The 20,887-nt window shown below is 46.1% G+C and overlaps 1 protein-coding gene across 9 annotated transcripts; it reads right to left on the reverse strand.

Annotated features, from left to right (window-relative positions):
- Nucleotides 1-1,000: 1,000 nt before the first annotated feature.
- Nucleotides 1,001-18,131, reverse strand: Trim39 (tripartite motif containing 39). Of its 9 annotated transcripts, XM_034523858.2 has the most exons (10): nucleotides 15,257-17,899; nucleotides 13,645-13,740; nucleotides 9,032-9,262; nucleotides 7,247-7,269; nucleotides 6,619-6,734; nucleotides 5,904-6,088; nucleotides 2,845-2,945; nucleotides 2,685-2,767; nucleotides 1,277-1,402; nucleotides 1,001-1,127 (listed from the first exon to the last, which is right to left on the reverse strand). In XM_034523858.2, exons 1-10 carry the CDS (start codon nucleotides 15,707-15,709, stop codon nucleotides 1,042-1,044), a joined length of 1,500 nt encoding a protein of 499 aa, XP_034379749.1. In that variant the 5' UTR covers nucleotides 15,710-17,899; the 3' UTR covers nucleotides 1,001-1,041. The 9 variants fall into 9 exon arrangements, with proteins under 9 accessions (XP_034379749.1, XP_034379747.1, XP_076772974.1 ...); XM_076916859.1 differs by lacking the exons at nucleotides 1,001-1,127; nucleotides 1,277-1,402; nucleotides 2,685-2,767; nucleotides 2,845-2,945 and adding exons at nucleotides 4,194-4,414; nucleotides 18,034-18,131 and having other exon boundaries at nucleotides 5,904-6,112; nucleotides 15,257-15,714; XM_034523849.2 differs by lacking the exons at nucleotides 1,001-1,127; nucleotides 1,277-1,402; nucleotides 2,685-2,767; nucleotides 2,845-2,945 and adding exons at nucleotides 4,194-4,414; nucleotides 18,034-18,130 and having other exon boundaries at nucleotides 5,727-6,112; nucleotides 15,257-15,714.
- Between the last annotated feature and the right edge of the window lie 2,756 nt (nucleotides 18,132-20,887).

Raw genomic sequence — 20,887 nt, forward strand, 5'->3', positions numbered from 1 at the left:
AAAAAATAAAGTGTGTGCCACCACGCACGCCCAGCTTAGTGCTTTTAATGCAGATAATTTACTGATTTGTGGAGTTAGTAGAAGGGCTGAGTTCAGGACACAGATCAAACAAGGGTATTGTAGACTGCTACAGCCATGGTCCACAGGAAACTGAATCAAGTTCACATCCTGATACAGCCTTTTCCACATGGACTCTGGCTGTGGGAGATGCATCTCGCTTTGGCCAACGGAGCACTAAGTTACTGAGTCTTCTGGAGCAGTTAGGGAACTGACTCCTTCCAAATCCCAAAAGCAGGATCATTATTAAGGCACACTGTGAAAAGATTTTCTTATCATTATTAGGTTTAAGTGCAACACGAGATTAAAGAGGAAGAAACTTTACTTCCAGAATAGTGAATCTTGTTTCTATACTTCTGGGGGTAACATTATAATCTGCAGGCAGCAAAGAAGTCAGTTTAGAAATTTTGTCTTTGAGTAGGCTCTCTAAAGATATCAGAGAAGACATCAGAGTTTACCTAGGGAGCATACTTAGGGAGCCTGTCAGCATTTAGTGCCTTTTACTTTGTTGGTTCGGGCCTGAACCATTTACTTTATGATTTTTTTTTTTTTTTTTTTTTTTTTTTTTTTTTTGGTTTTTCAAGACAGGGTTTCTCTGTATAGCCCTGACTGACCTGGAACTCACTCTGTAGACCAGGCTGGCCTCGAACTCAGAAATCTGCCTGCCTCTGCCTCCCAAGTGCTGGGATTAAAGGCGTGCGCCACCACCGCCCAGCAAAATGCTGACCCTTGATTTCCAAATACAGCATTGTACTGAGGATGCAGGGGTCATGGGGCTGCTTAATGGGACCAAGTGGTGTATGGAAACTGGGGATTCTCTATGTAAGTGGAGTACAAAGATGTAAGGAGATGTTACGGTGACCGAAACAAAAAACAAGACAAAACAAAACAAAAATACAGAGGAAGACGACATAACCAGTTTGAAATACCACAGAACACAAAGTCAAACAACCCAACTTTATTTATCTGGAAAATGGAGTGAATTCATTCACTGGTGTTTAAAACCTGAGTCTGCATGTTCTCTTTAGGCAGGCTGGCTGTGTTTGGCAGGGGCTCTGATGGTTTGAAATCTAGATAGTGGAGGAGAATCAGAGGACTGTTAGTTCCTAAGATTGTGGCACCCCTTATGTTAATCAGGCTGACCTCCCTTCCTTCTCAGTTCTGCTCTCTCCACTGTCCTATCTTAGAGGCTCCCTCATTTCTTTGTACCACTACTCACCCGACTGATTTTCCAGCTGGGCTTCAGGCCTGTCACCCCAGAGCAGATGCTTGGGGTCATTGAGGAACCGCTGGCTTCGCTGGCATGTCAGACAGGTCTGTACTGTCCAGCGCTGTCCCTTTCGGCCTGTGGCATAAGTGGAAAAGAAGAATAGTGTGCCCCAGGCTTCTGGGAAATAGGTTTTGCCTTTTTCTATGTATAAAGTTTTTCTTCTACCATCAATAGAAATTCCATCCCATCTGCACTTGGAATGCAGATCTGATGTGTGTGGGAGGCCTGCATACATGGAACTCTTGGAACTAACTCTAAGGTGATGTTCAAACTCTTTAACACAGTCTAGCTTCCTGTCCAGCCTCACCTCTATCTTGCACACCTCAAACTCCAGTCTCCAGAGTATTCATTTTCCTATAGCAGATTCTCTTTTTAGGATTCCTTATTTTTATCATTCGTATTGTATACATGTACATGTTAGTGTTATATGCATGAGTACTGTGTGTGTACAGGAGCACTCATCTGGTATATATGTGGAGGACAGAAATCTAGCTTGGGTGTCTTCCTGTACCACGTTCCACTACGTCTTTTAGAACAGGGTCTCACTGAACCTGGAACTAGATGTTTTCAGCTAGCCTGCCTGGCCAGAGAGGTTCCCAGGATCTGTATGTCTTCCACCTGCTCTCCTAGGCTGGGGTTACAACCTGCTGTACACAGGTGCTGGAGATCTGAAGTCAGGTCCTCATGCTTAAGCTTATCGCGCACCTCACCCACTGAACCATCTCCCAGCACACATTCTCTCCTGTGGGAATCCCAAAGTCTAGAGTGTCTGACTCTTGTTTATCATGACATACCTTCCTCCCTGCCACTCGTAGAAGTAACTCAGCACTCTACTCCTACCAATCGAAGCATTTAAAAATACTACTCTAGTAGCTGGGTGTGTTGTCTCATGCTTGTAATCTTAGCTAGGGATGCGGGAGCAGGAGACTGCAGGGAATTGGAGGCCAGCCTGGGATACTGTGACACTTGTGTCTAAAATAAAATAAAATAAAATAAAATTCAAAACCAAAAGCAAAGAGATGGTATGTGGTTTTGTTTGAGACAGGGTTTCTTTATGCAGCCCTGGCCGGTCTGGATTATGTAGATCAGGATAGGCTTGATCTCATGAGATCCACCTGCTTCTACCTCCCAAGTGCTGGGATAAAAGGCATGAACCTCCACAACTCACTCAGCCAGTAAGTAGTACTTAATGCACCCTAGGAATTAAATAACAAAATTGTTTTGTTTTTTAAACTACGGTGTGTCATGTAGTCCAAGATGATCTTAGGGACAAGTCAACTTGCATAAGGCCTCCACCTGGACCCTGACCAGTCCTCCAGTGTCCCCACCGCACAAGTGTCCCTGGGACAGCACTCACGTCTCTGGCGCTGCGTGCAGGTGAGGCCAGGGATGAGGAGAGAGGAGCAGCTGCGACAGAGCGTCCTCTTCACAGAGGGGTCCCTGGGTGAGAAGGAGAGGAGGTCGCTGCCTGCCTGCCAGCCCGCGCCCCGGGTCCCGCCCGCTAGCCTGTGCCTTACTGCCGCAGGACCAGCCGCTTCGCGATGGTCTTCTCTGTGTGGCAGTAAAACCTAGCCAGTGCCTGGTTCTCGGGGTTCTCAGAGAGGACGCAGTGTGCAGCCTGGGGACAAAGACGGCCATCCGGGTCATTCCGCGGCCGCAGCACCAGACTGCCACCCACCCTGAGCACTGTCTCACCTGGTACAAGAAGCTGAGTCTCTGGAAAGCCTCCCGGTCCTTCACTGGGCCCGCCATGAGTGTCTGCCCCTCCTCGCGGATGTCCTGCCCCAGACGTGCGCAAGGCCTGCTGGGAACTGTAGTGCAGGAGCCACAGTCCCGCCACCACCCTTGTCAGAGACCAGACAATCCCACCGATCTTGTGTGTGCATCCTTCCCTGGCAGGCGGCCCTAACTTGGTATTCCTCATGTATTTACTAGGTAGGGCCCAGCGTGTCTAATGGAGCAAGTAAAATAAACCTTAAAATAGTGAAACATAACAAAAGTCCGGTCTTTTACTGTATGGTGGTTGGAAAGAGGATTGTTTGCGGTGGACAATGGGTTAGACTTTGTCTTAATCTTCTGAAGCCAAAGGTAGATGCTTGGGGCATCTATGGACTGATATAACAAAACAGACAATGCCCAGAATAATTGGTGTTATATTCTTATCACTGGAGAGGTTGAGGGAAGACTACCATAAATTACAGGTTATGAATTATGGGCTAGTTAACAGGACAAAACATCCCTGAGAAAAGAGCTCCTAGCCTGTCTCCCACTTCTCCTTATTAAAGGCACTTGCTGTTCCAAGGGCTGGCTACACGAACAGTTTTTATAGCGCTCGCGCTCGCGTGAACACACACACATACATACACACACACACACACACACACACACACACACACACACACACACACCAAAAAAACCCCACCAGAGAGCAGCATGGCCTGTCTCCTTGGCTAGCTATTAGTAACTACTTCACCCTCCTTTCTCTGACCTCATTTATTCATCCTGGCTTGGTGTTTACATCTGATTCTCAGTTACTGGCTAAGATCATCCAAGGTCAGAAGCAGAGAGGGATCCAAGCCGAATCCCAAGTTGAGGAAAGCAGAGATCTCTTCCTGTCGTAGGGCGCCTGCCAGGATGGGTGGAGAAGCAGGCTTCCAGCTCAGAGTAAGGCAGTTAGTTGAAACTTACACTGGGTATTTTGTTGTATGGGCCTTGGGAGTCAAATGAGTGGATCATATTAAAATGTGGATTCCTAAGCCACTCACCCAAACCTCCATTACGGACAGAGGGTGAGACCCAAGAACATGCAGTTTCCACAACCATCCATTTTCACTGCCACTGCCAAATTATCACACAACTCAAGAGATCACATTAGTGGATCCTTTGTTCCATATTTTCACCAACCAAATTATCTTGCCACAAAGAACCACAGTCAAGGCACAAAGGTAAGAGGAGAGCGGACAAAGTCCTGTTGAGGTGGTAGGAGGAGCTGAGTGCCCTCAATGCAGTCTCTTGTCTCAGTCTTGTGTGAAGATTACCCAGGCAGCAGATAATCCAGGTTGTTTGGTTTGGCATGCATCACGTGACCTTTTGTGACAAAATATGTCCCTATCAGTTGTTTATTTTGGCCTAAAATTAAGATAATTTACATTCTCTGAAAAGGGGAATGTCAAAGGGTGAAGGATGGAAATAGCTTAGCTATCTTCTGGCCCTTTGCTACACAAATCACCCTCTTCTACCCTGTTCTCATGGGGGTGAGAAAGACTCTATTACCTTCCCTTCTTTCCTTAGATATTTGAGCCAGGGGACAAGCTGAACAGCTTGGGAATAGCTACTTAGTAACATTCTTTAAGGCCCAGGCTTTGGCTATACATTTCTCTTTCCTTTAATATCTGATTCCCCTCCAAGCTGCTTTGGGAAACAAAGGAAGGGCAGATGTATGTCTTGCAGGATTGCTTCCATCTCACCTTTAGATGGGAGCAAGAGGAGCCTACTTTTTAGAGACAGCCAACTGCAGGAAACAGGAATAACCCAAGCCTTTGGGACATGGATTCTCCTTTCTCCCCATCCTTTCCTTCTCCCCAAATCTGAACCTCTGGCTAATCCTATGGGTAATGAATGATAGCATTACCCTAAGAAGAAAAGAGACCAAAGAAATTCCCCTTCCCTTCATTCATTCTAGAAACATTCCTTCAGCCTCTTCCCTGATCCTTCTTACTTTAATGCTCAATCTCTGACCCCAGAAAAGCCCTTCGACTCCTAGACTCACGACAGCAACTGCCACTCATCTTCCCAACACAGAGGTATACAGATCCCTATGTGCTCCCACAAGGAACAAGGCTGAGTCACAGAAGCCTTTTAAAGGTTTCTGTTTCCTGCATTTTAAACAAGTTAAAACCCTTTCCTCTAGACTTTGTTTCTGGAAAGCCTTTGCTTTCTCAACCTGTCCTTATACACTGAAACCTGCAGGACATCAGAGTACAATCCCCTGGGAGTCCACTCTCCTACTACAGTAAGGAGGGACACTCATCTGTGCTTGGTCATGCAGCCCAGTCCTATCTTTACTCCTTCACACAAACCATCCCAGATTCAAGGTGGTTTCTCAAGATGGCTCAAGACTGGAACCATGCAGACACCAAGATATTCCAGCAGGCCAGTTAGGAAGGCCTACCGCTCTTGACCCTGCCTCACCCCAATTAAACTGCATCTCTTGTTATTCCCAATCTGTTGGGGGCCTGATGGTAAGTGGTGCAGCATTCTTCCGACCAGCTCGGATACCTGGGTAGAAGAGGGGCCAAAGTTTTTCAGTAAAAGTATCAGTGAAGGTGTAGATATGTGAACGGTCTGTGACGTTGTAAAAAGACAGTGTGCCAGCCTCATAGTCTAGGAATATGCCTACCCGCTTAGGTTTCACCTTGATGTGCAAAGGGGTAAAAGGCGTGGTGGTGGCTGCATACTTGTCCCCATTCCACAGCCGCACGCGCCAGTAGCCAGTCTCAGGGAGTGGAGTCAGCTCGCCCTTTCTGCTCACAGAGTCCCGGCAAACTCCTACTGCCCAGTGGGTCTTGTCACCCACCTCCACCTCCCAGTAGTGTCGACCTGAGGTGAAGCCTTCAGTAGCTAAGACACAAGGGTAGAAAGTGAAACGCTGTGGTGTGTCCGGGAGGTCTCGGAGTCTTGTCTCCACAAACTTGACACTTTTCCGATCCTCTGATAGGACAAGGTTAGGATGAGCCGTCTCAGGGTCCAGGGTCACATCCGCTGGCGGAAGAAGCCAGAGTGGAGCTAGATGAGGACGGGAACAGCTAAACGTCCCTGCCTCACGTTCCCAGCCTCCCTGTACAAAGCCTGGCTCCTGCAAGGTCCCCAGAACACTATGGGTGGGTTAACCTCAAATCATGCTTTCTTTTGCTGAATAGAATAGTGAAAGGCACTGTCTGAGGGAGGGCCAAAGAGAAGGAGCCATATCAAGTGGGAGAGGATGAACAAGAACTGACATCCTGAAATGTCCTGCTTTTGTGACTGTTTTTCCCTGCATAAAAATATTAACAATGTCCCCTTTCACTTTCCTGGCTAAGATGGTAAATGCCATCCACCTGATGGGTTAGGAACTCTTTGCCATGTTTAGGTCCCTATTTAGAGCAGATGACACCTAAGGCTTCTTCTCTAAACTCTATGATTCAAGGTGAGACTGAAAGCTGGTGATGGGGCAGGTGGAGTGTCACTGGAAGGACCTGAACCTTCCACTTCTCTGTAAGCCCTCTGCCAGTATCCTTTTGGGAACAACTCACCAATTAGCTGTTTAAGGATTTTCCTTAGGGCGAAGTACTGCCGGGGAAAACTGCTGAAGTTCTTCTCCAGCTCTATAGAGACGGAAGTCACCTCCATGGTCTTTACCTTCTCACATCTAGGAAGGACGGGAGATAAAGAACAGGGTCAGGGGAGCTGTAGCCAACTGAATATGCAAGTGGTGTCATCTTTACTGAAAAGCAGAACCAGATCTCTCCCACTTCCCTTCCTCTTTCAAGTTAGAGGCTTTGTTTTATTATGCCCAGAGAGCTATGTGGTCCCCTTGACAGCCTTACATTTCATCAAATGGATAGTCACCCCTCAACTACTTGCACTCCTGTGCTCTCAACCTCTTCTGCCATCTAGTTTGAACACAGCTACGGGCACAAAGCTGTGTACTACAAGCATACAGCCACCTACGAGAATAAACACAACATGGCTCTGTTCTCACTGCTCTGGCCAAGCATGGCCTCATGTCAAAAGGGAGGTAAAGATTTATCACTACCAATGGCTTATCCTTCTCCGTATCCGGCTCATATACTGTATGACTTCCCCTTTCTCACTTCCTCAAGTCATCACTAAACCCAGTCTCTAAGCCAAGACCTAACCCAGAGAGACAGAGTCACTTACTTTTCTAAGGTACTTTTCACATCCTAGAGGAAAAGAGAAAAGAAAATAAGATTGGTCCTAGAATTCATTGAACATGATGGCAAAAAGGTTTCCACTCGTCTCTACAGTTCTAGATCTGCAAACTAGGCACCAGGCAAACTGAGGGTCCCATTTCGAGGGACCTAGTGTATGTCTTTCATGGAATGCCATAATTGCTGGCTATAACAGCGCATGGTAATATCACTTCAAAATGGTTTCCTGTATGTTTGACTTTGTTTCTCAAAGACACTGTAGGCTCCATGCAAGGAACAGAGGTTTTGTCTGCTCTTTTCTTTGTCTTCCAAATCCAACCACACATTTCTACATCGTGAGGATCAGTACAGACAAGTCCAGTCTGGTGGCACAGGACATTTCCCACTGTGGTCTGCACTCCCTTGTCTAGAGCACTGGTTAATAAACACTAATTTATACCAATCCTGATATAAATTTGAGACTCCTTGGGATCCAGATGACAAACACAGTGAATCTCACCCTGCAGAATTTTCAGTTTAATGTGGTTAGCAAAGCACACACAAACGAAGACACAGAGACAGACACTAAGCAACATAACTGTACATGTACATGTGCAGTAATACTTCACTGACTCAAATGCCAGTAATCTTTTTTGAGATAAAAAAATCTGCTTAAGATAGTAAGACTATCTTAAGTGTTTTGGAGGTAGCAGTGGACTGACTACAAGTTAAACACAATGATTATCCTCTATACTATGCTTCTACTCCCCACCTTCACCCCCCATTTGGGCACTAGGTACATTAAGTTCTAGAACTGGAAAGTAATGGTAACTGAATTTACAAAATTTTGAGTGCATAGTTTATCCCCAAGAAGAACAACTTCTATCTTCTGAAAGAGTTATCTTTTTTTTTTTGGCGGGGGGGGGGGGTTTGCACGTAATGTCTGAAGAGGCCAGAAGAGGGTATTAGAACCCCTGGAGCTACAGTTACAGAGTTTTATAAGCTGCCATATGGGTGCTGAGAACTAAACTTGGTCTTCTTCAAGAGAAGCAAGTACTCTTGACCACTGAGCCATCTCTCTAGCTTCAAGCACATAATTTCTGAAAAGACAGAAGGATATTAAAGATGTAAAAAAAAAAGGGGGGCTTGGTGTGGTGGTGCATGCCTTTAAAACCAGCACTCAGAAGGCAGAGGCAGATCTCTGAGTGAGGCTAGCCTGGTCTACAAAGTGAGTCCAGCCGGGCAGTGGTGGCACACACCTTTAATCCCAGCACTTGGGAGGCAGAGGCAGGCAGATTTCTGAGTTCAAGGCCAGCCTGGTCTACAAAGTGAGTTCCAGGATAGCCAAGGCTATACAGAGAAACCCTGTCTCGAAAAAAAAAAAAGAAAAAAACAACAAACAAACAAACAAACAAACAAAACAAAAAAACAACAAAAAAAACCAAAGTGAGTCCAGGATACCCAGTGCTATTAAATAGAACAACCCTGTCTAGGAAAAAAAAAAAAGAGAAGAAAAACAGACAAACCCAACACCACTACCCCAGCTCCCCCCAAAAAAATAAAAGAAAAAAAACCAACTAACCAAAACCCCCCCAAAAAACAAAGAAATAGATAGAAGGGACGGTAGAAATCTGAGTTGCCCCACTCTAGAAACATGCCCTTAGCACATATCTGGAAGAAAAAAACCTGGATTACAGAAATAGAGTAACAGAGGGTGCGCCCCATACTGACAGCATGGCCTGCACAAAGCTAGACTGTACCTGACCCAGGAACTATACAGGAGCAAAGGTCGAACCTTAAGCATCTCGAAGCCTGACTGTAAGCACTTGCCCTCCACCTCAGCAGCTAAGTGGGCAAGGTCCCGGCGCCTGTCCCCAAGGTGAGCCGCATTTTCTCGAAGTCTCTGCAGAATGTCCTGCTCTTCCTCCTCCAGCCGTGAGAGCAGCGTCTGCTGCTCTTCATCCAGTCGCCTGTGCAGCTCCTCAAACTCCTTTAAGATCTGCTGCCGGCGGCTCTCCACCAGTCTCTGAGAACAAGGGAGGATGCTGTCAGGACAGACTTCTTTGTCACTGGGAAGCTTTAGCAGCACACTTGCTTCTCTTCTTGTCAGGGACACTGTTACCTGCACACCCCCAACAGACAACTCACAGTGCACATCAGTGGGAAGATTTAAAACAATCAGTACTTTGCTCTTTTTTTTTTTTTTTTTTTTTTGGCCCAAATTAACCCTTTATATTTTATTAAAACACTCAAGATTTAAGAACTCAATGATGTGATGCTATCCAGTTATGGATATCAGAGATATTTTTGCTATTTTCTACTCTGATGTTTGGCTTATACAATTTGTTAAATTACAGACACTAGGAAGCCACAAACTCCCATCATTTACAGCTGTGAGATATTAAGCTGATGAAACCATGAGAACACGGAAGAAATGATCAGAACCAGCAACAGTTTAATGCGTCAATGCAAAGCATATATTCTGACTTTAGGGCTGAACTTGTTTTGGTTGCTATTTCTGTTTGTTTTTTTTCAAACAGGATCTTGTAATGTAGCACAAGCTGGCCTTGGATTTGGGATCCTCTTGTATCAGCCTCTAGAGGTATGTTAACCATGCCCCCATTTAACCTGTTAAACAGTCTAAGTCACTTCTAATGTGGCTGAGAATTCCTGGGAAGAAGCTGTGTGTGCAGAGGCTGCCTGGTCAGAACAGCAGTGCTGTGGACAGTTGGACTGCTATAGGCCTAGAGTCTACTTTCACTTTATCTTGGGCTACCTTCAGCTTCCTAAATAGCCTTTTCCTCGACTTCCTCTGTGCTGGACCTAACATTTTGTAATTAACAGATAAAAAGATAAATGTATTAATAAATCCTCAGTTTTCAGCAACCAAAAGACTAATGTTATCAGACAGCTTAAGACCTGTAGCTGGTATTACTCTACTTTACTGTAACTTCCTATTTACTGCTTCTGTCAGTGAGTCTGAAAGATGCCTTACTTTCTGCGTTTGTTTGTTCTGTTACTATGAAAACTTCATGAAACTGTTTCCAAGTTGAAACATGGAATCTGGGGTAACCTAAACCTGTGTTTGAAGGTCATAGTCTCTCATTTTTGGCTCTAGAATAAATTTTTATTTATATAAATTTGTTTTTTATGTTGACAGAGAATTCCCCAACTCAGATCAGATTCCAGATACTTTTTAGTAAATTAATTGTACAAAATCTGAAACATGCTTTTGCTAACAGTACATACTTTTACTTCTAACAAAACATCCTTTAAGTTTGAGAGTCTAGAGGTCAAACAGGAGCTGTGTCACTTTCTGAGGATTATCAGCACGTTCTCCCTTAGGCCTTCCTGCAAGTGACCTTCCCCAGCGTAGGAGGCTCAAGTCTTTTGACTGAAAGGGAAGCATCAACTCAGGAGAGAAGCAGAGTGCATGGAAAGATGTGGACAGAGAGGTGGGGCTCAGGCTCAAGAATACTGGGTGACACACAAAAGCTGGTGGGCCTCAGAACTTGGAAGTCATGGGTCTGAAGTTACACCAAGCATATGGCAGACTAACTTTCATTACAGGGTCACTAGTTGCTGTCTCAGGTAGGCAATGACAGGATGCATTCTCACTTTTGTCCCGAACAAACATGTTCTCAACATGTGTGGTGTTTTGAGTATTCCTAATGAATTATACTCATTAGGAGTATGTTTTAGGGGCCAGAGAGACGACTCGGTGGCAAAAATGCTTACTTCCTTAGCTGGGTGGCCCATGCCTTTAAACCCCAGAGGCAAAGGCAGACCAGTGAGTTGGACTCTCTGAGTTCAAGGACGATCTGGTCTACAAAGAGTCCAGATAACCAGGGCTCTGTAACACAGAGAAACCCTGTCTGTCACTGAAAAACAAAAGAATGCTGGCTTCTCTTCCGGAAATCCTGAGCTTGGTTTCCAGCACTCACACTAGGTAGTATATAACTTCCTGTATCTCTATTTCCAGGGGACCCCATTTGTTGACTTCTGTTCTCTGAGAATGTGTACATGGGTGTGTGCACATACGTACACACAAACAAAAATAAATCTTAAAAAAGAACACTATATGTTGCCTCTCTTAGACTTCACTTTGTCACCAAGAATACAGCTGCTTTCAGTGTTGGACTCACATCTGCTCAGGAGCATCACTTAGTGTCACATAAGCTGCAAGCACAGGACTACCCTGCAGAGGCTTTTAGGGAAGTCAGGATCAAAATAGTTACAAGTCAGATTAGTAATCAAAATCACTTTAAACTAGGAGTGGTGTGCATACCTTTAATCTCAGTATTTAGGAGGCAGGGGCAGACAGATCTCTTGGGTCCCAGGCCAGCCAGACCCCCATAGTGAAACTCTATCACAAATAAATAAATAAATAAATAAATAAATAAATAAATAAATATTACTCTCTGATGTTACTGGATATGACAGTCGCTTTAAAATTATATAGGTAGGCTATTTTGTCTGAACTTTTACTTCAAAAATTTTAATTTCGGTGTAGCTAATTAGAAACTCCATCTCCACACAAGAGATACAATCTTACTAAATAACCCCCACTGGCCTATGCTGGCTCTGAATTTGTGATGTGGATATTGGGGATTTCTGCCCCAGCCTCCTCTGGTTACAGGTGTGTACCATCATGCCTAGTTCACAAACTCCTGTTTCTGTCCGCTGTGTTGGGGGAACTGATGCCATACCCTCAGTCTCTACATACTTTAAAACTTTATTTTTGAGACAGGGTCTTCTGTAGTCTTGGCTGTCCTCACTTGCAACCCTCCTGTCTTAGTCTCCTGATTATTGGGATTAGATATATATGTCACCAAGCCTTGCTCCTACAAATCATTTTAAAAGGATTAATGAGTCCAGTTCTGGAGGCTGGGATGAGAGAAAAGCAAGGGGGTAAAAAGGGGAGGAAGACGAATTCAAACAGTCGTAAAAGGAAAGTTTTGAATTGCAGTCTTAAAGATCACTGAATAAAAATTAATAATTGAAAACAACTATACTTTGGTTAAAATGTTATTATGGTGTAAAGAAGAAATGCCCTCCATAGGTTCATGTATTTCAATACTTAGTCCACAGTTGGTAGGTAGCCTTTGCAAAGGTTACAGAACCTTTTGGAGGTGGAGCTTTGCTGGAGGAAGTATGTCACAGGGGGCAGGCTCTGAGGGTTACCCTACTTCCTGTTTCCTCTATTTCCTGTGTAGGTTGATCTGTAGGATTCTTGTTCCTGCAGCTATATCCTGCCTTCCCTGCCATTACAGAGTGTTACCTCCATAAGAAAATGTTCCAGTTTTAGGTCACTTTTTTTGTCATGGCATTTTATCAGAAACTGCACAGGTAGAGGCGGAGGAGGGGACAGACTCTCTGGCAATGAATCAACATTACATCAGCTTACTTAATTATAAAGATGTAATTCTAAGCCAAATGTTATGGGGCACGCTTTTAGTCCCAGCACCTAGGAGGCAGAGGCAAGTGGATCTTTGTGAGTTTGGAGTCAACTTGGTCTACATAGTGAGTTCCTGGACAGTGAAGGTATATAGTGAGACTCCATCTCAAACAAATGAAAAGAATGTGGTTCTCTGGGGCTGGAAAATTTAAAAAGCATTAGATATTTGTTCTTCTAGAGGACCTGAGTTTGAATCCCAACATCCTGTTGGCACTTGCAATCATTGGTAACCATGGGAAAATATCCATACACCAAAAATAAATAAATAAATAATTAATAAATAAATAAAATAAAAATAAAAGAATTAAAACCAACCAAACAAAATGTTACTGAACAGTTCTGGGAGCTCTTGCTCTGCTCCTCCCTATCTCCCCTGTGAACTTGGCAAATTCTCTTCCTTCAACACCTCTAAGTTCCCGTCACTGCACTCTCAGGAGATCCTCCTTCCTTGCTTGGGGGTGGGGAGAAGCTAGCGGGCAAGGACACTCTGGACTTACCAGGAATAAAATGTTTCATCTGTTAATTTAAAAAGTACTTCTTATTGTATATGTAATGTGTGTATATAATGTATATATTGTATGTATGTATATATGTACAATATAGTACACATATTGTATATATAACGTGTGTATATACACAGTGAGCATGAGAGCACGAGGGCCACAGTGCATATGTGACGTCAGATGTCAACTCTCATGTGGGCTTCAGGTCTTGATGCTTGCATAGCAAGCACCTTTATCCACCGAGCCATCTCTCCACCTCCCTTTCTTCAGTTCTTATAACCTTCTCCTCAGAACTTAACTCAGGATAACTGACACACCTACAGTGTGTAACGGTGGCCCTAATGAACGCTGTGAGAGAACAGCAGTCCTGCTAGCTGGCAGTTAAAGGGCTGATGACTTGCTCACAGGCAAATGGCCAGCCAAGTAGAGAAGCAACCCATGCTTTACCTTGAGCTCCCCTGGTTTCTTTTCTTCAGAGGCTTTGCAGCAGGTGATCTCCTGCAGCTTCTGTTCCAGGGGCTCCAGGCACTTCTGAAGTTTCTCCTGAGGGTTGAGAGAAAGCAGGAGAGGTGAAATTTGGAGTTAGTTGGTACATCCACTATTACTTAAGAGGTTAATCTAATTATTTCTTTTTCTGTTGATAAAGATTGTTTTTAGTCATGTGAATGTGTAAGTGTCTGCTTGAGTGCATGTGCATATGTGTATGCCACTGCCCAGGTAAGCCAGACGAGCGCATCAGATCCCCTGGAACTGCCATCTGGGAACCAAACTCAGGTGATCTGCCAGACTGGTGCATGCTCTTACCTGCTAAGCCATCTCTGTAGCCCTGATTATTCTTCCCTTGAAGTACTTAGGTCAAACCCAGGGCCTCCAGCATGCTAGGCAAGTGCTCTACCACTGAGGTCCATTCTCCACTCCTCAGTTATTCAATGTCTGCTGTCACATCACTTCTTGATCCAACTCCCTTCCTTGTCTAGAGCTGAAGATGTCATGTCGACTTTTATCGACTGCCCCTTTCCCTGTCACTAGTCAGGTTTGTGGCTCTCTTGACTTTCCTCCCCTGAACCTAATCGTCTGACTCTCATCGACTGTGTCTGTTCCCACTCTATTTTCTTATGAACAACTGCCTATCACATTTGAAGTTACCTGGGTTTTTGCTTGCTTGTTCTGGGGGTGCCAGGGATCCATCAAAGGTCTCTGGCACCCGGCTACATCCTCCTCCCAGAAGCTACCTTTTGCACCTTATATCTTTTTAACCCGTGCTTCTATTCAAATCTAACTACTTAGAAACAAAATGAAACTTGATTGTAAATAATCTTAAATATTTTCAAGATTTTGTTAAGCAGAATGAAGGAATGAAAATCCTAGGCAGTACCATCTTTGGTTTTTTTTGTTGTTGTTGTTTTGTTTTGTTTTTGTTTTTTGGAGGGGGGGTTCGAGACAGGGTTTCTCTGTGTAGTCCTGGCTGTCCTGGAACTCACTCTGTAGACCAGGCTGGCCTCAAACTCAGAGATCCGCCTGCCTCTGCCTCCCAAGTGCTGGGATTAAAGGCGTGCGCCACCACTGCCCGGCTCCATCTTTGATTTTTATTACTAAAATATTTACCCCATGCCCTCACTAATGATTTAAATGTTAAATATCGTTACCCATTATACAGGAAGATGCAGACTAGTTCAGCAGTTTGCTGGATATCAGTCTAAAGTGATGTTACCTACTTCCAACAAATGTGAAAAAGAACAACCACCTAAGTAAAAAGGCATAAACAGATAAATCAAAATCTTTTTTATTTTTTCTAAAATATTTTTCAGATCTTCATGTGGTTCCATTCATTTATTTAAAATCTGATTTATTCCAAGACTGTAACATACCAAACTCCAAGACTCAATATTATTGCAGCAAGTTACAGAAAGTTTGGGGTACTCCTCACTGTTCTTATGGAGGACAACTGACCAGATGTACAGAATACCCATGTATGTAGTTCTGAGGGGAATACCCAGAGATTATGTATTCTCAGCTGCTCCTCCCTGCCCACACTGGCACCATGGGCCTGGCTGCCTACCTTGTATTCCTGTGTAGCATCATCCATTGGTACGACGGTATGGGGCCGGTGGGTATGAGAAATTGCACATATCAGACAGACAGCCTCCTGGTCTTCATAGCAGAAAAGGCTAAGGGGTTCATGGTGCTGGGAGCAGAGGCTTTCATCTCTGATCTTCCGTTTGACGGTCTGGAGCTGCTTGGCAATTTCCACCATACTGCCTAGCTGTCGGTTAGGCCGGAGACTCCGGTATCGGGATGTCTTCCGACAGACAGGGCAAGGAAAGTCCCGCTCTAGGTCCTCCCACCAGCGGGTAATGCACGCTTTGCAGAAGTTGTGCCCACATTCAATGATAACCGGCTCCTTCAGATACTCCAGGCACACAGAGCAGCTTGCCTCCACCTGCAGGTTCTCCAGAGCAGCAGCTGTGGAGGCTGCAGAGGCTCCAGCCTCTAGCAGACTTGTTTCTGCCATTATAACTTGGAGGCAGGGAGAGAGAAAAGAGAAGTGTTTGTTAGTTGGAGGGTTACTTTGTTTCCTGACATTAGCTCCCAGTAAGGCATCTGTCTAGATCTAGTCCCTTCTTGGTGTTCTCCCATCTCCACCTTTCACCTGTTGGTCTATGTACAGTGTTTGTGACTTCTCCCCATCACATTTTTTTTTTTTTTTTTTTTTGAGTCAGCAAAGATCAGGAGTGCCAGGAATCTCTTTACCTCTGCTTTCTCATTACCATTACCAGCAATGAAAGGGAGCCTGATGTGATGACTCAAACCCATATCCTCAGCATTTTTGAGGTCAAGGCAGGGGGACTGTCAACAGATGAAGGCTGACCTGGGCTACCCAATGAGTTCTAGGTTAGCTTGAATTACAGAGATTTTATTTCTAGAGGGAGAGAACCATGGGGAAATGAGATATGTCACATAGGCCATGACATAAGCCAAAGTATTAAGATTTTAGCTGGGCATGGTAGCTCACTGTGAGTCAGGAGGATCAATACAAGGATGAGGCTAGCCTGGGCTGTAGAATAAGATCTTGTTAAACAAAATATTTTTCAGGTTCTTTTTCTAATGGCTATTGGCCCTAGAACTCAATATTATCTTTAAAGAATTTCATACATAAGCACTGTCTCCATATCAAAGGACCCCAAACTACTTCTTATAACATCATAGAAGCTTTATTGTAGACTCTAACCTTGACTGTCTGCTGCTCCTCTTTGTGAGTTACACTACAGCAACACACTTTTTCAGGGAAACGTGAGATAGTTCTGCCTGTCATCAAACTTGCCCAAACTTCTCTTCTTGGAGAAGATGTTACTGTCACTCACCTCATTTCTATTTGTGTGCAGCTGGAATGGCTGCACAACAACAGATACTTATCAGCTCTAAGAGAGTACCACTGAGTGGAGGGCAACAGCTTTTTGAAGAGAGCTGCTGGCAGATCCATTCTCAACATTCGGTGGTGACTTCAGTCTTTTAAAGTCACTACTGATAACTCCTTAGATATTCAGTGGAGTGATTAGGAAGGAAATTAGCCAGGCATGGTTCATAAAAGGTGGCACATGCTTATAATCCCAGTACTGAGGAGGCAAAGGCAAGAGCCTCAGGAGTTCGAGGCCAGCCTTAATTATACAGCAAGCTTGAGGCCAGCCTAAATTACATATAACCACTTGGTCTCAATAAATGAATAAGTGAATGGGAAGAGACAACCAAAGTGCTCTTAGCTACATAGCTGGTCCACACTCCATCCTTAAAAATGCTAATTCGTAAGTTAATATATCTGGTCCCATAACCCCTACTTCAGTTCTGCCCCACAAGGGGCCCCAAAAAAGGATGGAAATCTGATAGGTCTACCCATTGACATGAAAGTGGCCATGTAATGAACTGTGGCAATAATGATTATTTCTGTATAGTGGTGGTACAAATAGAAGAGTTTTAAGTAGGAGTTGGTAACTTATCCCCTTTCAATGGAGAAAAGAAATTGATCCAGATAAGTTCAGTTGGATGATTTCTTCTCTGCCCATAGTCCAGTTTTGACTAGTGACTCAGCCTCCTCCCCAATCTTATAGATATTAAGTGGCATCCTCACCTAAAATTGAATCATATTCACACTTAAGAGACCGGCATGTATCTAGCTAGCAAATAAATGGTCTGAGAGAGAAATGGGCTCAAGGTTAGTGAAGAACGGGGAGGATTTGGAGCTGGGGGTGGTGTGGTGGTGATGTAGAGGGCAGCCATAATATGGCCTTGTGCTCCTCTGGCTTGGTCCTTCCTCTCTCTCCATTACTCTATCTCAGTGGAAGTAATAACGTCAGAGACGTCCACGTTTTGCCTTTTATCACTGTTGGGTACCAACTCAGGAGCCTCTCTTAAGCACTGGCCACAACTCTGTCCCACCCGGTCTCCATCTTCTCCTGCCACATCGGGAGCATGAGGACCAGCGTGAGGGGGCATACGTCGTGGTTGGCAGGGAGGAACGAATGCGTGTCTAAGTGGGGGAGAGGTGTGACGTGAAGGTGGGGATGCCCGCTGCCGAGTCGCAGCCCAGACCCGCGGTGACTGCGTCAGTTTCACCCGGGGAGACCAAAGGCAGCGGGACAGGGGAACGGCGGGGTAGCCAAGCAACGCCGGACGCGCTGACGTCGCCGGGGCGGCAAACGTCCTCCGGGCCCGAGGCGGGCGGAGGCAGCTGTGGTTGCGCGCCGGGCGGCTGTCGCGCTCGCCGGGCGTAGGGCCGCGGCGTGAGGAGCCGGCCGGCCGGAGCCAGCTCCGGGACCCTCGCGGCGGCGGCGCAGCACCTACCTTCCCGGCTCCGGGTCCCGGAGTGCCGGGCGCGGAGCCGCCGGAGCACTGCCTCCCTCCTTCCTCCTCCCCTCACCCCCGCCCCGCGGCGCGACACACAATACTCGCCGGAAGCGGAAGCCGCGCGGCGGCTATGGAAGACAGTTGCACGGCGCCGAGCCGCGGTACCCGGGCCTAGTCGGGCCAGCGGCGGGCGGCAGTTGAGAACCGGAGGCGAGGGCCTGCGCGGCTAGTACCGGGCGAGAGGGAACCCGCCGCGTCAGGTGGCTGAGGTGCCGGCGCCCAGGTGGCCGGAGCGGTCCCCGGGAGACGGAGGGCCGCGCATGCGCGTGGTGAGACGCCGAAACCCATGGCCGGCCGCGCGTCGCGGCGGGCAGAGCTACCCTGCCGGCCAGCCCTCAGGGACTCAAGCTGGTCCCGGTGGGGCTGGGAGCCGCGGAGGCCTGGGCGGCCACGGGTCGTGGGCTTTGGGCCACACTTTCCCAGTCTTCGGGTCAATTTTGGGGGAGGGTAGCTGTTTAAGGCGGCGGTGGATTACGTGGCTGACCTGAGAGGTCTCACTGGCACGTCACTTCCGACTGGCTGAGGTTTAGCATTTTAACCGTCAAGCAGTAGTAGGTGAGTTATTTTGGCTGCAGACTAATGTTTGCCTTATCCTCTCCTCTGGTTGGGTGATGTGTTAGTCAGGGTTTTCTAGAGCTACAGCCCTTATGGTCTCTCTCTATAATTACAGACCTCTATAGTCAATTGTGATGACTTACTGGCTGTAGTCCGATTAACGCAGCAGCGATGGGCAGCTGTGGATGGGAAGTCCAAGAGTCGAATCGCTGCTCAGTCCCATGAGGCTGGGTGTTTGGGCTGATCTTCTGTAGAAGTAGGTTCCGACAGACGTGCTGGCAAGTAAGTGCAAGCTGGCGAAGACGCGAATCTTCCTTCTTCCATTGTCCTTATGTAGATCCAGCCGAAGGTGTGGCCCCGGATTAAGGTGTGTACCACCTCGCCTGGATCTGGGAGTTGCCTTGTCCCAGGTTGACCTTGAACTCGGAGCTCTCCTTTACTCAGCCTCCTGGGATTACTGCCTTGCCTGGTCCTAAACTTTGCATGGCCACTATACCTCAAGATCTCCCATGTCAAGATCCGGATCAGAAACTTGTGTCTTCCAGCCTCAAGATCTGGATTACAGGTGTGTCCTCCAATCTCTTCCAGATAGAGTCAAATTGACAACCAGGAATAGCTACCACACCTGACACTCATAATAATGCTCTCCCTGGCTGGAGCTGGAGTGTGGAAAACCGGTCTGGTCCAGTGATTTGCTGCTCACGTGTCTGTCCTCTGCATCTAGGATGCGGTCAGACCAATCTAGTGCTCAGTAAACATCGGGTGGGAACCAAAGCCTGTTTCTTTTTCTTTGAAGACCTTGGCTTAAGTTTCCTCGGGAGAGCAGATGGAGCTTGTGGATGGACTCCAGGCTTGCACTATGGCCTCCTTGTTGCGTTTTATGTGATGGTCTTTTGATAAGAAGGAATATGTTTGGTGGATGTATAGTCAGGTGTGGGGGAAGGGGGTGCCCCTGCGGGCCCATGCTGAGGCATCCCTTCCCCCTGAGGGACCAGCCACATGACAGCACAGTATAGAATGGAGTTTATTTAGGGCATGGGGAGGGGAGTTGAGAGAGGGTAGTAGAGACCGGGGGGGGGGGGGGGGGGTGAGAAAGAGAAGGAGAAGAAAGAAAGAAAGTAGAGGCTGGCCATGAGCACATGGAGGGGGAAGGGGCCAGAGAACAGAGCGAGAGCAAGAAAGCAAGAGAGTGCAGAGGGGCAAGCAGCCCCTTTTATAGTGAGTCAGGTACACCTGGTTATTGCCAGGTAGCTGGGGCAAAGCCTAAACAAAATGCCAACTCTTCTTGATTTTTGGAAGTGTCATAAATCTCTGATGATGAAGATTTTTGTGAAAGGGAATGTGTTGATGTGGAGGGAGTGTCTGATAGTACAGATATAATGGACTCTGGAGGAATTAATGCTAGGATGCATATTCATACTACCGGTAGCTTGTCCCTCTGCTATGAGACAGACCTTTTCTGGGGAGATAAACACATGTCTGCTCACCTCATTGAACTGACACAGACCAAAGTATGAGTACCACTGAAGTCTGATGTGGTGAAGCATGAGTTTTACTGGGATTATTTAGAGGAATATGGGTGAGGAGTTACTTACAGGAGCAGAAATAACTCAAAGACACTGTCACCAAAGTCTACCCCAGCGTAGTTCACAGCTCACACAGCTGAAAACCTGGAGCACACTGCACCGATCGTCTTTCCAGTTAGCGTGCGCATCTTCTAGGCAGCTTGTTCTTATTTCTTCCATTCACCATCTGCATCTGCTGGGCTTGTCTGACAGTGGCTCTCAGCAGTGTCTGCTGTTTAATGTACTCTTGAGGAAGAGAGTTTGGACTGCCTGAACATCATGAGTTGTGTACTTTGTGTCTTAAGGTGCTTTCCTGTAGTGCTTCATTTCTCGTAAGAACATCCTGTTGTTTTACATCTCTGTAACCTCTTGTCTTAGGAAGTTTCCCTCCATGATGTAAGGTTTCAATCTCAGGGGAAGCCACTACAAAACTCTCCCTACTCCATGCAACAGTTGGCATGCATCATATTTGTGTGTATTTGAATGTGTGCCCTCCTTTCGGAGGAGGTGGTTCCTCTTTAGTTTAGTTTTTCACAAACACGGTACAATTTTGGCTTCTTTGAGATAGATAGCTTTTTGTGTAGTCTAGGCTGAACTTGAGCTCACTAGGAAGCTTGATCCTTCTGCTTCACCTCACAGTGCTAGAATTACTGGTGTTGGCTACTACAATT

The sequence above is a fragment of the Arvicanthis niloticus genome, chromosome 20 (genome assembly GCF_011762505.2).
Source record: "Arvicanthis niloticus isolate mArvNil1 chromosome 20, mArvNil1.pat.X, whole genome shotgun sequence".
Taxonomy (NCBI): Eukaryota; Metazoa; Chordata; class Mammalia; order Rodentia; family Muridae; genus Arvicanthis; species Arvicanthis niloticus.

Excerpts from the sequence above, each read along its gene's own strand:
- Trim39 (XM_034523858.2), bottom strand. The coding sequence starts at position 15,709 with ATGGCAGAAACAAGTCTGCTAGAGGCTGGAGCCTCTGCAGCCTCCACA. Across the intron at positions 6,089-6,618 it reads AATCCTTAAACAGCTAATTG|CGGATGTGACCCTGGACCCT; the intron begins GTGAGTTGTTCC and ends TTCTTCCGCCAG. Across the intron at positions 1,128-1,276 it reads CCAGCTGGAAAATCAGTCGG|ATTTCAAACCATCAGAGCCC; the intron begins GTGAGTAGTGGT and ends TCCACTATCTAG.